General features: G+C 42.2%; 1 protein-coding gene across 2 annotated transcripts; it reads left to right on the top strand.

The window, feature by feature from the left end:
- The first annotated feature begins 746 nt into the window (after positions 1–746).
- c1qtnf12 (C1q and TNF related 12) lies at positions 747–11,715 on the top strand. 2 transcript variants are annotated; one of them, XM_037264682.1, is made up of 8 exons: positions 752–1,743; positions 8,540–8,644; positions 8,898–9,009; positions 9,092–9,279; positions 10,305–10,413; positions 10,666–10,759; positions 10,843–10,921; positions 10,996–11,715. In XM_037264682.1, the coding sequence occupies exons 1-8, from the start codon at positions 1,567–1,569 to the stop codon at positions 11,092–11,094; spliced, it is 963 nt and encodes a 320-aa protein (XP_037120577.1). In that variant the 5' UTR covers positions 752–1,566; the 3' UTR covers positions 11,095–11,715. The 2 variants fall into 2 exon arrangements, with proteins under 2 accessions (XP_037120585.1, XP_037120577.1); XM_037264690.1 differs by lacking the exon at positions 8,540–8,644 and having other exon boundaries at positions 747–1,743.
- Positions 11,716–13,469: the final 1,754 nt, after the last annotated feature.

The following is a 13,469-nucleotide window of genomic DNA, read 5'->3' as shown; positions in this document are numbered from 1 at the left end:
TAATATTTTAGTAGGAAGAATTTCATGGCACAGCACTAAGCAAACTTCCAGAAATGGAAACAGCTCCGCCCCAGTGCTCTCCTGAAATTTCAAAAAATATTAACAATTACAGCTGAGAACAAGATTAAAACTACATCGATGTATTTTCGTGTTCTACCTTTGGGAAACGTGCAAAAATAATCTAGACTAACTGCGGAATATAGGGAAATGTATGCAATTATGACATCACTTTGTCACATAGAATATGGCGCCGCCGTTACGTAGAATTTCATGCTTCTGGTGGTTTTCATGTACATTTCTATGGCCACAGCGCTACTTCACCTTTCTGCCGCTAGATGGCACAATACTAAAATATATAACTAGATACTAAAATCTAAATCGTGTATTTTAACAGGTTTTCAAAGATACAGTTTTATTGTACGCAGATTCGCACTGAAGGCAGTAAATACCAGATTAACTCCACCTCAGTAAAGGTTTGCATTTTTTAATTGCCAAATTGCTATTTAGCACCACATTATTTCTCTCGGGTAGATTTATTAAAAATAAGATTGATGAAAGTGCTCAAGGCAACTTGGATCTCAGCGTAGTGTTTTGGAGATGTCTGAACAATTTTCATGCATAAATAATTTGTTGCCAAAGAAGCTCTTGTGCTTCAGGTGAGACAAAACAGACCTGGGCCAGCTTGTGTGTTTGCCAACAGTGCAGAAGGAGAGGGGTGGGAGGATAGCTCATGATATAAACTCCACCGTGCTCCCTTGTGAACACTCAGAAAGTGAACAGGGGAGAACATGGATATACAGAGAGCAACAACAAAACTCATTCCTGGCGTCTGATGTCAAACAGATGTGAGTTTGCTGGGGGGAGACGACCTTCAGGGAACCACCCCGGCACCTGAGTGTCATGCGGTAAAAAGATCACAGCTCGACCCTGTGATAGGATTAAGGAATATTCAAAAGGAACTACTGGGAAGAGATTCGGAAGACTGGACCTCCCACTATTGTGTCCAATTGTCCCATGAGTGGACAGCAGCAACATCTTTTTCACAACCCCCCCCCCACCGTCTTTGGCTGACCTTCGACTTTTAGCCATTACAGCATCACTTTGCCGGATCCACTGCACAGTGAGAGTGAGAAGAAGCAGCCGCTGCAAAGCCTCAAGTTTTTGACACCCCTCCTCTCTGCTGCTGCCGCTGCTTCTTCCCGTACACTCCCTTGCCCCCTACCTCCCATCTTTCAGCTCACCCCCCAACAGAGCAGAAAGCGTGAAAAATCTCACTAATGGGTTTATTTGCTGTCAGATCTGAACCCATGTGTCAGACCCTCGGAGCATTCTGCTTGAAACATTTCATAGTTGAGTAAGTCTGCAGCAAGTGGCCGAAGTGGGGTGAAAGGGGCTGGGGGTGGGGGGCTCAGCTGCAGTAGTCAGTGTGACTGTCTCTTGGAGTTGCTCTATTCTTTTTGGCTCCTTCCCATCATTCAGGACGTCTGGAGCCGCTGAGCATCCTTGAATAGACGCTTCCTCAAGAGTATTCCGTCTCCATCAGGATCCTGGTGAAATTTTGTGGAGATGAGGTGTGGGACTGCTCCCTTGGTTGTGGCGATTTGCATTTGTTGGACTTCCTACGTCTTGGATGGAGTGGAAGCTAAAAAGGAGAGGAAGAAGCTGAAGGAGACACCACTGCAACACACCGAGACCTACAATGTGACTCTGTCCAACAGTGAAGAAGAGTCTGGAATTCCCAAGGTAGTGACTGAAACTCTTTAAAACAATGTATAATTTTACCATGTGAGTGTTTCTTTGTGTAAGCAGATAGTGATAAGTGACATGAACAGGTTTATCACCATTTTGCCGTCCCAGAGCGGAAAAGCTGAACGATCGCGGGGGACAGGTGTGACCTCTTGGGTCAAACCTCAGCGGGCCGCATTGAAATGTGTGAAATTCTTAATGGATGACTTCCACGGGTATGCCAGGAATGTGCACTGCTAAAGGCTGATCAGAGCATCAATTAGTGTGAAGTCGAGTGTGAATGTCCTCCAACTATTCTCCAAACAAATACGGGGTTTCATGATCAGGTGGGAATTGCACGCTTCTCATAATACTGGCAAAGGTGATGAGTTCTTTTGTTGTTTTTTTTGGTTCTGTCATAAAGGCAGACTGAAACCCCGTCCATTTGTTTTTTCGGATCACTATCTCACCTATGTCCAGAAAGAGACAAGCACACTTTAGTGTAATCGGAGGCTTTTCTCCTGATTGTGTCTTAACATTTGGCTAGAATCTTGTCAGCCCAACGGGGTTCGGACTGGCACAGGTGCAACACTGGCGGACAGAGATGACCCAAAAAGTTTTCCTTCCACCAGCTGGTCTGCGCTATAAAGGTTGATGGGGTAACTCCATCTTGGAAGGCACAATAACTGCATTCCCTTCAGCGCTTAGCATTCCGGCACTACCGTGCGACTACCCCAATGGGTCGGACTCACTATTATCAGAGGAGATTTCCCAGAGGGTAAAGGCTCCAGCCAACAACGTAGATGCTCAGCCGCTGGTGACACTTATCCACATTGCTGGCACGTTTACCAATCTTAGAGTGCTTTGCCAGATGGTACGTTTGGTGTATTGTGAACCTATCTGGCTTGTGTTAAATTGACAACCTGCTCAGTCCACGAGCCTCTTGAGTCTTGATCAAGAGTGTGAATCATCAATTTCTGGACACCTTCCCTCAGCATCACATCGCACTACCCTTTCATCGGGAAGCCTGGTGAGCAAGGTCAGGAAGTCGCTGCAGCCAAATGAACTGCAGCTGATCGATAAAGTTGCTCTACACGTGAACCCTCCCAGTATTAAACATGTTGCAGCAGTGATCAGCTTTGAATGTTTGTTTTTTTAGTTTATTATGGGTCATGCATATTAGTGAGAGTTTTCCACCAGGCCCGATTGTTTGCTTTCAGCCCACCCATTATGTTGGCATACAACGCAAACAGTCCGATATACCGTCTTTCTTTCCCTTCGACCCCTACCGTTGGAATCTTACTCCCGTGGAAACAAGCAGTGAGTTCTCCTTTGTATCTATAAAACACCGTGTAGGTGGCTGTGGTCCGCTGTTGTTTATTTGGCTTGGGCCGCCCTGTAAAAGCAGAACCAATGAAGAATGACCTTGTGTCAACTCTAAAGTCTGACGAGATTATAACCCACTCGGATTCCACTCCTCTGTCCCGTCCCACAAGGTGCGGGGGCGTCTCGTATTTTTCACAAACTTCTTCCTGACACCCTCCTACCCTTCCAGAGGTCCACCAAAGTCGGCTCTTTGCCATGATGTAATTCCCGTGAACGTTAGGTGGGCGGATATTTTGAGAACCTTGGCGGTGTTCTTCCCAGTCAATTGATTCTGTCATTCAAAGACCCGGTCTGACTCCGCTGTGTCTGGGACATCCAATCGGGGGGCGGTGCGGCCTTGGAAAGTGGGACAACCTGCTGTGTAAGGTCTTCACAAAACCCGTTAGAAGGGATACTGAAAGAGAACACCTTGGTAAGGATTAGCTCCTGTTCAAATCCTCCCTTGTCCTTCCCCACTAACATTGTTTTCATTTCCCGCAATCACAGCAGACTTTACATAATCTCCAAATATTTTTTTACACAATTGTGTTTTTACTCGCTTCTACACCTTTCAAAACATGTTGCAGTTTTTACTACACGGTTGTCCTGTAAACAGCCTCCAACAGATCCAGAGTGTTTTTTCCATGCTGTCACCTCGGTCGGATGACAGTCTGAACTTGCAGCTTGACATAAACTACAAAATGTTAGCTCTAGCCACACTTCTCTGCTTTCAGAGTCAAAAGTGTGGCCCAAAACACCTCACACTGCTTATTTAGTAAGTTTATCGCTCGACACATGGCAAGAAAAACAACATGTCTGGTAGAGGTGACCTGGCGTGAAACGTGTGTTGTCAAACGGGCCAAACATTTACACTGCACATTTACATTTTTTTCCCTTCTCATGCCAACTGAAAACAGTTTTTCAGGATGACCAATCCCGTGTGTGGGCTGCTTGCAGTGGGCAAACCTCGGATCATTTTCCATTTGCCACGACTGTAATAATAATGCTAGTAAAATGTAGCCTTGTTAACTTTTCAACCCAATGTAATGCTACCTGGCCCACGTCCTTGTTTCAATTGAAATTCTCAAGAGAACGTAAGCCTCATTGCTCTCCAAACAAAAGATGAGAGCAATCTGTCATTGTTGAGAGCTCCAAGGAATCCGCAATGGCTGTAATTGGAGGGAGTCAAGTCAAACATCACACTGGCGTGTTGATAAACGGCTGGATTTAGCCTAAGGTGAGGCTTTTGTTTCCTCTCTCTCATTCCTGGTGAAGTCTTGGTGACATTTTGGGATCAACCTCTACCAGGGACACTCCTCTTGTTCAATACTTACTGATTGGTTGATGCTCAAAATACATAAGTGGTGTTGGATGGAAAAACATGGGTGGAATTTGAAATTGTTCAATTTCAGCGACTTCATTTGATTTTTTTTTGGTCACAAATATTCACAACAAGAATTCTCCAAAAGACATAATTTGGCTCATGTCAGCAAATTGGATCCACTCAGGTTAACAAGATACTCTGATCCCACATGGCCTCGGGATCCCTTCCTCTTGGTTGTGATGGGTGCGCTGTGATCCCCTTCCAGCCATGCATGGATGACTGCACAGGGAGCAGCACAGGCATGGAAAAATAACAAGAGGATTATAAAGCTCTTCATCATCCTGTCTGTCCAGTCTTAAGCCTGCCTGTGCAACACGTTCTTTTTTTTCCCTTTTTTTATCACCAACAAAACATAGCTCCCTGCCCCTGTTCGCCAACTTGTACTTGAGCACTTGTAAACTTGAGCAGAATTCATGGAAAAATACAGGAGATGCTTGAGCTGGAGTCCCAGAGTACTGTTAGTATTTTTCTTAGCACTCAGCCATGTTTTCCTGTTTATGACTTCATATAAAATTAACCATTTGCCCCTGCACGAATCAACAAAATAAACACACGTCCTTTTATGCTTTAGTCCCAAAGGCATAATTATGCAGCAACTTGGAATAGAAAAAAAATTACAATTCCACCAATTCCAAGTTGTAATTGTCACATGATAGATAGATAGATAGATAGATAGATAGATAGATAGATAGATAGATAGATAGATAGATAGATAGATAGATAGATAGATAGATAGATAGATAGATAGATAGATAGATAGATAGATAGATAGATAGATAGATAGATAGATAGATAGATAGATAGATAGATAGATAGATAGATAGATAGATAGATAGATTTGATTTCATTTAACAACAGTTTTGTGAACAGCCCCAATCTGGACGAGTGTATCTGTGGCATGGCCAGGGGCAGCACTGAGAAAGTTAAATGCCGCTGAGCTGATTTCAAGCCTCTCATCTTCAGACAGACTTCTTGACACGTTCCCTCACTTTGGGCTGTTGACTGATGAGGCCACTTCCAGGCACTCCTGCATCGGTAGTGATCAAAGATGGGGGCCCGGTGTTCTTTGTCGGCTGTCAGACTGGTACCAGGGCCCCCACTTGAAAATATCAGACCAATCAACATACAGTTAGACTTGTATAAAAAAGAATGCTTGCCCATCTTTCCACTCTTCAAGACTTGCTGCACGTTTCAAAAACAAAGAAGTTGGCAAACAAAATTCTCTTGAACTCATCTTACCCTTTTCCAACTTCTGTCCTCCTCGACAGAACGCTGAACCCGCTTCCTTCTCCTTTCCATAAAAGCGACCAATCGAAAAATAGACTTTGTTGACCAACTCCTGGTGTACTGTGAGTCACAGTTGTCACTCAACTAGCTTGTCGTCCCAAGTTTTAATCAAAACTATGTTTTGGATTGCTGATGTTAAATAAACTGTATATGATTTGATAATCTATTGTACGCTTTGTCAGTAATTCACAATGACGCCATTTTCATCAAACAAATTGAAACAAACTTTTTAAAAATAATTTTCCGTTCAAAAAGTTCTCATGTAAACATCCTGTAAGACAAGCGCTCTCTTGAAATGAACGTATCTTTCTTTCAATGCCATCGGAGCATTCCATTGTGCTGAAACAGTTCACAGCGAATGGAACAAGTGCATCATTCTTTCAAACGGGGATTAAATTATTTATACAATAATTACTGTAATGTTCAGACCACAAGTTAAGATAATAATTACGTTGGCTCTTCACATTTATCCTTGAGGACATAAAATCCTCGAGGGGCAAAATTTTAATAGTTTAATTACAATTGTGTGTGTGCAGGTAGGTGTGTACGTGTGTTTGAAGAGGATAACAAGCGTACGGGTGAATCGCTGTTATGTTGTCTTTATTATGCACGCAAAGCCAGTACTATAATGACTCACACGTCTGCTCTATGACATAAACGCATGACTAATGTGAAGTTTTGACTTCTTTTGGAAGTTGTGGCCTTTATCTTTGCTAATGCCACATATCGCTGCTTCAGAGTAGAAATATGAATACACAGTACCCTCAACTAATATTCCTAGCATATAAACTAATTCACTATTTTTTTTTAATCTTGTGGATTTGTCAAAATGGTAAACATTTGCAACATTGAAAACATACTTTTCGATGAAGTTCCCCCTTGATATAGAAACAAACGATAGTAATGTAGTGTTGAGTTATTGCTTTAATTGGTTATCAATTCACAGCATTAAATGCTCATTGGCATCTTGCTCTCCATCTCAGAAAATTTTAAGCACCCTTTGGCCAAAGCCACTGCAGTATTTCCTCTTACAGATCATTAATGGCGTTGTTATGGCACTTAAAAATAACAACCCAAAGTCTTTACCATGATGACCGCTTGGCTTGAGAAATGTTGTTTGCTGCCTTCCTGCAGTCTGGTCTGCAGTCACTATTTGGTTGCCATGGTGACCAGTTATAATATTATTATTCAAAAGAAGTCAGCTTGTTCACCTCCTGCGTTTTTTATTTTATTTTTATTTACCGTTTTCATGATAACAGAGATGGCTGGAAACTACACACATATACACACAAAGAATATCCCTTTAAAACTGTACTTATTCCTAAAAACTCTCTGTGGAAATTTTTCCCGAGGCTCTGTTTTATGAAAGCTGGAAAAGAAGTCCCCTAACGTCTCCTTTTTCATTGCTTTTGTGTGTTTCCCAGCCTGAGAAGCACAACAAAAACCATGAAGATCCAACATGTTAACTTGTTTATTTAGTCTGCTGTCAGACAGAAGAGAAACTCCAAATATTTGAGGGAGGGAGAGAGGGAGGAGAAAGTGTTTTGATTCCAGCACATTTTGAAGGCAAACAAGAAGCCACTTCTTTTATTGCAGTGGAACAAGAGGCAGGTCTTGTACAGTGAAAAAAAAAACGGTGTTGGTTTTACAGATAAGTGATCTGCGTCCTGCTGCCAAACCTAAACAAATTCCATTTCAGACGACTCACCTTTCGTGGCTCGTCTTTATCTCCTCATCTATCTTGACTGCAAACCTTTGACGTTTGGTGAAAGGCTGCTTAAGATGAATGCAATTGGAATTCATTCAGGCTCTCGTTCGACATAAATCAAAATGCGTGCGTGAAAATGTTGTGTCCAGATATCTTGGAACATTTGGAGGGCCTGTGGTAACTTATCAAAAGTGAGTTGTACACACAGTGAAAAGTAGACTAACAATATTAAATCATGTGAAGCCTGGGTACACACTACAAACTATTATGTCATTATAAACAAATGTTGGCAGTCCGCCGCACTTACATGCGTTGCAAAGTTTTTTTTTCTCAACCGTCTTGCTCAAGGAACATTCCACATGCTAAGAAATCACTCACTTTGTTTACATTTTGTCTGAGACTGTTTGGGAAAGTAAGATTTGACATGGCATCCGAGTGAAATATCTGGACGGAGGAAATTAGCAATACAGTAAGTGATTCTTTTAAGAAGAGCATTGGTCTAATTTAATATGGTAAATCAAGAAAAATGCATTTCATTTTTTTAAGTAAATTGTGGTAGAGAGAAAAACTTTCTTCATCTAATAACTGGATCATTAAAATTTGAATTAGTTTTAAATTGCTTTTTAAATTGGACTATGAATGTACAGACTAAAGGGTGGCATCTGTCCGAAGTGTCAGAGGCGTTTATTTATTATTATGGATGATTCACCGAGTGATGAATTTGAGTGGATTAATGTGGCCACGGTGTTTTTAGAAATGAAGTGGCAAATAACTCATTTACACTCCAAATCAATAGGGGGCAGGATTTTTGCAAGTCTCCACTACAAGAGTAAAGGAAAAACATGTGTAGCATTCATTGACATATATAATTTTGCCTCCAAAACAAATTAAACCAAAAACATGAATAAAGTTCTAGTATTCTACGAAATGAGGTTTTTTTTTACCCAGACTTGCAAATTTGAAAAACAGGAATTTGATCCTGTGATTAGCTTTTGCGGCTCGCTATAAATGTATTTTACACTGTTCCTCCTTTTTTGCAAACCCAAGGTAATATTACCCTCTCGTTGCAGGTTTCTGACAACCAGAGAGTGGATCCATTGGGATCATGGATGGACTTTGTCAAACGACCCGTTGGCAACTTCCCGGCAAAATGCCGCAAACGGAAAAGACCTCTGGTAAAGGCAGAAGATGGCAAAAAATATTGATTATGCGAATAAACTACTGATCAATACCATAACACTGATTTGGGAGATGAAAAAAAGACTTCCGAAAGTTGTCTTCTTCTTGTAATAAAGAGCCACCTGTCAAGAAGTAATACGTCTTCCATTGTGCTTTTCTCTTGTTCTTCTTATCACTAGCCCACAAGCAACATGATGTGACTTTAATGACCTGGTTGTTTGCTAACATTTGGTCTTTGTTCTTCACTAGCCAGGCCCACCTGGTCCTCCAGGTCCTCCTGGCCCACAAGGACCACCCGGCTCACCTGGAGCTGAGGTGACCCAGGAAGTTCTCCTCCAAGAGTTCAAAGAAATGATAAAAGGTTGTCCAACTGATATTTTGCATCTAAGCCGTTGGGGTATGAAAGTATTAACTCGACCTTTGCGATGATGTCTTTCTAACAGAGGCTACGGAGAGACGGGCCGTTGCTGTGGATCGACAACCCACTTCCAGCCACCTTCCCGCAGCTCTCCTCACGCTGCAGGAGGGCATGACCTCCTACCGGCGGATCGACGAAGCTTTCCATTGCAAACTCAAGGGGCCCATGGTGGTTGACAAGAAGACTTTGGTGGAGCTCCAGAATTTTCAAACAGTATGTTGCAAATGTTCACATTTACACTCTGCTCAGTTATAGCCACGCTAACATCTTGTGGGCTTCTTCCCAGTTCTGATATTCTGGGTTCACATCTCAGTTTAGGCCCATCTGTGTTCTTTCCATGCTTAAGTTGAAACTCAGAATGCATGGAATAGCTGAGAACTTTCAATCAGGGATTCTCAGGTGTTGGCTTGGAGACTCAAAAGTGGTACCTAAGTTCAACATTTCAAGATCAGCGGTAACGTAAAAGTGTTATAAGAAGGCACTTTCCGTTAGAGCAAATCCATTCGTTTAAATACAATAAGATAAATTGTGTATTTAGTGTGAGGTTTGGATGGGCCGCCTTTTTCTTTTGATTCCCTTAAGATTTGCCCTTTTTCTTCTCTTATTCTTCAAACTTTTTTTTGCTTCTCAGCAACTCTTGGGGTGGGGTTTGTGTTTGGTAGACATTGTTTAGTTTGTGTGAGGCATCCTCCCCTCAGTGGTAACTGGCACTGGTTAAGCCAGAAGTTCCACCCAAAGACCAACCAGTCAAAAATATCAGTTCAATTCCACACATCACTCTCTGGACAGCACACAAAAGGCACTCTGTGTGTGACTTGGAATAAAGTTTGGAGAGGACAGAAATAGACACTGTAAGAAACAGTTTGCTGTAGTGGAAGACGCCTGTTGACGAGGCTAGCATAGCAGAACCTTTATAGGCAGGCTGGGGGCTAGCCGTGTGGAGTTGGGACATGCTCGGATAATCGGAAAACACAAGGTCGCAAATTTCGTCCGTTTGTGGAAGATACTGTATCATAAATTGCCTGTGTGAAGAACTGTCACATGAATTACTCGTCTGTCCCCGTGCATGAGCAAGGGTAACATGGGCTTTGAAAGTCACGCTTGTCAAACGAAACGAACTTTAGGTGTAAAACTTGCCCAAGTACCTGTGAGGGTGTCCTTATTCTTAAAATCTCTGTTATGTTATTTCAAAGCAATGTTTATTACTAAAATGCTGACTCTGGTCTTACTGTTTTCAGCCGCCAGCCAAGGGAGCCTTCTTGAGAGGTTCAGGAATGGACCAGACTACTGGTAGATTCACCGCCCCCATCGCAGGAATCTACCAGTTCTCTGCTAATGTCCACATTGGTAAATCAAAATGCACGGATCACTTTAGATCTAGTTAGTAGAGTTAGTTGCCATCCATGATGCTTCGTAACTACAATATTCAACCTCACTGCAAAATGCGTGTGTTATATATTCTGTAATAATTGCTGATATGTTTAAGGTTGAATTTTTAGGACACTCAAATAACTCCAACTTCAAGATGCCAAAACACAAATGACTTATTAAGTGCTACAATGTCTCGATGTTACAGCAAATGTCAACTTTTTTTTCCAGATCACAGTGAGGTGAAGAGAAGCAAGACGCAGCTGAAGGCCAGAGACAATATCCGTGTATTAATCTGCATCGAGTCACTTTGCCATAGATACACGTAAGTAGGCCACTCGGGGATCAGGAAGGATACTGTATCTCTACAATTGGGTGTTGTCAAAATATCTTTTTTTTGTCTTGCAGCTCATTGGAGATGATTGTCGGCTTGGAAAGTAACAGTCGGATCTTCACTGTGAGCGTGCAGGGCCTCCTGGAGCTCCAGGTGAGTAGTAGCCTGTGGTCTCTTTTAAACAGACCTCTTCTTAAATGAATACAAAATGTGTTGCCTTCTTTCAGGCCGGCCAGTACACCTCCATCTTTGTGGACAATGCCGCCGGGGCCTCGGTTACAATACAGAATGGCTCCGACTTCATGGGCGTGCTCCTCGGCGTGTAGCGTCACGTAGCAGCAATCTGCTAACGCTCTCCTCAAACGAACCGCTCACGAGCGCCACTGCATCAGAGTACCGTGACGTCGCAAGCAAGTCCAAGCTGACTTTTGACCCGACGCCATGTGGGTGGAAGGGGCGGAGCTTAAGTGTTTTCTATTTCACTGCCACCCTTCTTGGACAAACTCGTGTTGCTTCACCAGTAAAATGACCTGAACGTGCATCATGTCATTGTCTTGTAAGGTTTTTAAAACCCCACATAGAACATACAACAAACGTCAAGTATGAGTCATACTGAGTCTTAAATTCATTTCTCAACGATGTAGTCCCATAATTTGTTCATATTGATTGATGATGAAATGGCGACAACATGGCATCAAATTGTGTATTAAGGGTGTGGTTGTCATGGTAAATCTTATGTCCCAGTAATGTTGATTTGATGGTATGCTGTATATTCTCGACTGTTCTATTATATTCCTGCCATATATTTGTAATTTATCATAACTGCGTACAATTGTTTAGGTTTGTACTTTATAATATTTATGTTTGACAAACTGTATCATCCTTGTGCTATTTGACTGTTTGATTCCTGCAACAATAAATTGATATCTTTTTACTCTATTGTACAACATGTGACTACACCGCTATGTTTGAATTGGACTAAACTGGCCTTGGTGATACTTCCCTGCATGGCAAGACAGAGATATTTGATTTCACTGTTATATTGCATTCAATTCGATTCTTTAGGTCTTCCTCGTGTTGGAGGAAAGTTTGGCATATTGTTGGGCTGGCAGCATCAAGTCCAGGGCGCCTCAGTCAAATGAAAAAAAAAAAAAAAGAACCCATCCACTGAAACTCCAAATCTTCTTTTCCCATTGCTTCCTTCCAAATATACAAAAGTGAAGGTTAATATGAGTGTTTTATCGTCTTTAAAAATTTGTAGCCTTCCTGGCATCAATGCAGTAAAAAGTGCATGCAAGCAGTCCGCCAAGCGCACACTTTTTGGACCTCAGCGCCAACCGCAGGAACATTGCACCAACTCAGGCGAGACCCACTTTGCATGTTTTTACTCCTCTTCAGTTTCATGTCGTTTCAAAGTGCACTAAAAATAAAGAAGAGGGTGGAGACTGTCCGCCAACATGTCCAACTGACAGACAAGCCCCATCAGACGCCAGGGAACAACATACACACACACACGCACACACACACACACACACACACACACACACACACACACACACACACACACACACACACACACACACACACACATACACACGCAAACTGTTTTAATTGTCTTAATGCTGTGTGTGTTTTTTTTTTCAAATTGTGTTTAATGACAGCTATGCGTGCATGCCATAACGCATTTGACTGCCCCGCAGTGGAACACGGAGCCTGCCAAAAAAAAAAAAAAAAGTCCTTGCGAAAGTGCTCTGACAGGAATTTCCCATCGCGCCATTATCAGCATCAGACAGACTGAGTGATGGCAATTACATGTGTCCAAATGCTGAGAGACACTCTTGCTTGTGTTTCCCTCCAGAGTCAAGTCTCTCTGCATGAATGGGCCCCATTGTCAATCTGTGAAGTGTGTGTGTTTGTGAATGTGTGTGTGTGTGTGTGTGTGTGTGTGTGTGTATGTGAATGCGTGTGTGTGTGTGTGTGTGTGTGGGTGTGTGTGGGTGTGTGTGAGAGAGACTTAACAAAGCTTTGATTAGCACATTCCTCTACTTCGATGACCTGCCGGCTGACGGCGTCGAGCGTACGTCTTGCACCTCGGGAAGAATCCACGCCAGAACTAAATTAAGGGATTGTCATGGAGACAACATGCATGCAAAATTGTTTATTACAGAAATTATCAACATATTAGGGTGACAACAGTACTAATCATTAAATGTTCCAGGATTGTTTTCCACCCATGTCACAGAAGATTGCTTAAGACAGTGGTTCCCAACCTTTTTTGCGCCACGGACCGGTTACGTGTCAGAAATATTTTCGGAGACCGGCCTTTATATGAATAAATAATAGATTTATACAAATAAATAATACATTTATAATAAATATATAAATATGATCAAATAAAATGATACGACTGGCATACAAACAAGCATAAACGACATTTTTTTTAATTTTTTTATTTATTTAATGTAATTTATGTTTTATTTATGTAATTGGGAGAGAATCTAAATAAATTCTGACTCGTTTTTGCTGGCTTTGCGGGCTCGACTGGGGAAACTTGTCACGTGACCGGGACGAGCGTCTTGACCTGAATTAATTAATTACTAACTAACCCCAACCCTAACCCTAGGCCCAACCCTAACCCTAGCCCAGTGTTTCCCAACCAGTGTGCCGTGAGAGATGTTCAGCTGTGCCGTGGGAAATTGTC

The sequence above is a fragment of the Syngnathus acus genome, chromosome 2, assembly GCF_901709675.1.
Source record: "Syngnathus acus chromosome 2, fSynAcu1.2, whole genome shotgun sequence".
NCBI lineage: Eukaryota > Metazoa > Chordata > Actinopteri > Syngnathiformes > Syngnathidae > Syngnathus > Syngnathus acus.
The sequence above is the reverse complement of the archived record's forward strand: the minus strand, read 5'-3'. Positions and strand labels throughout refer to the sequence as shown.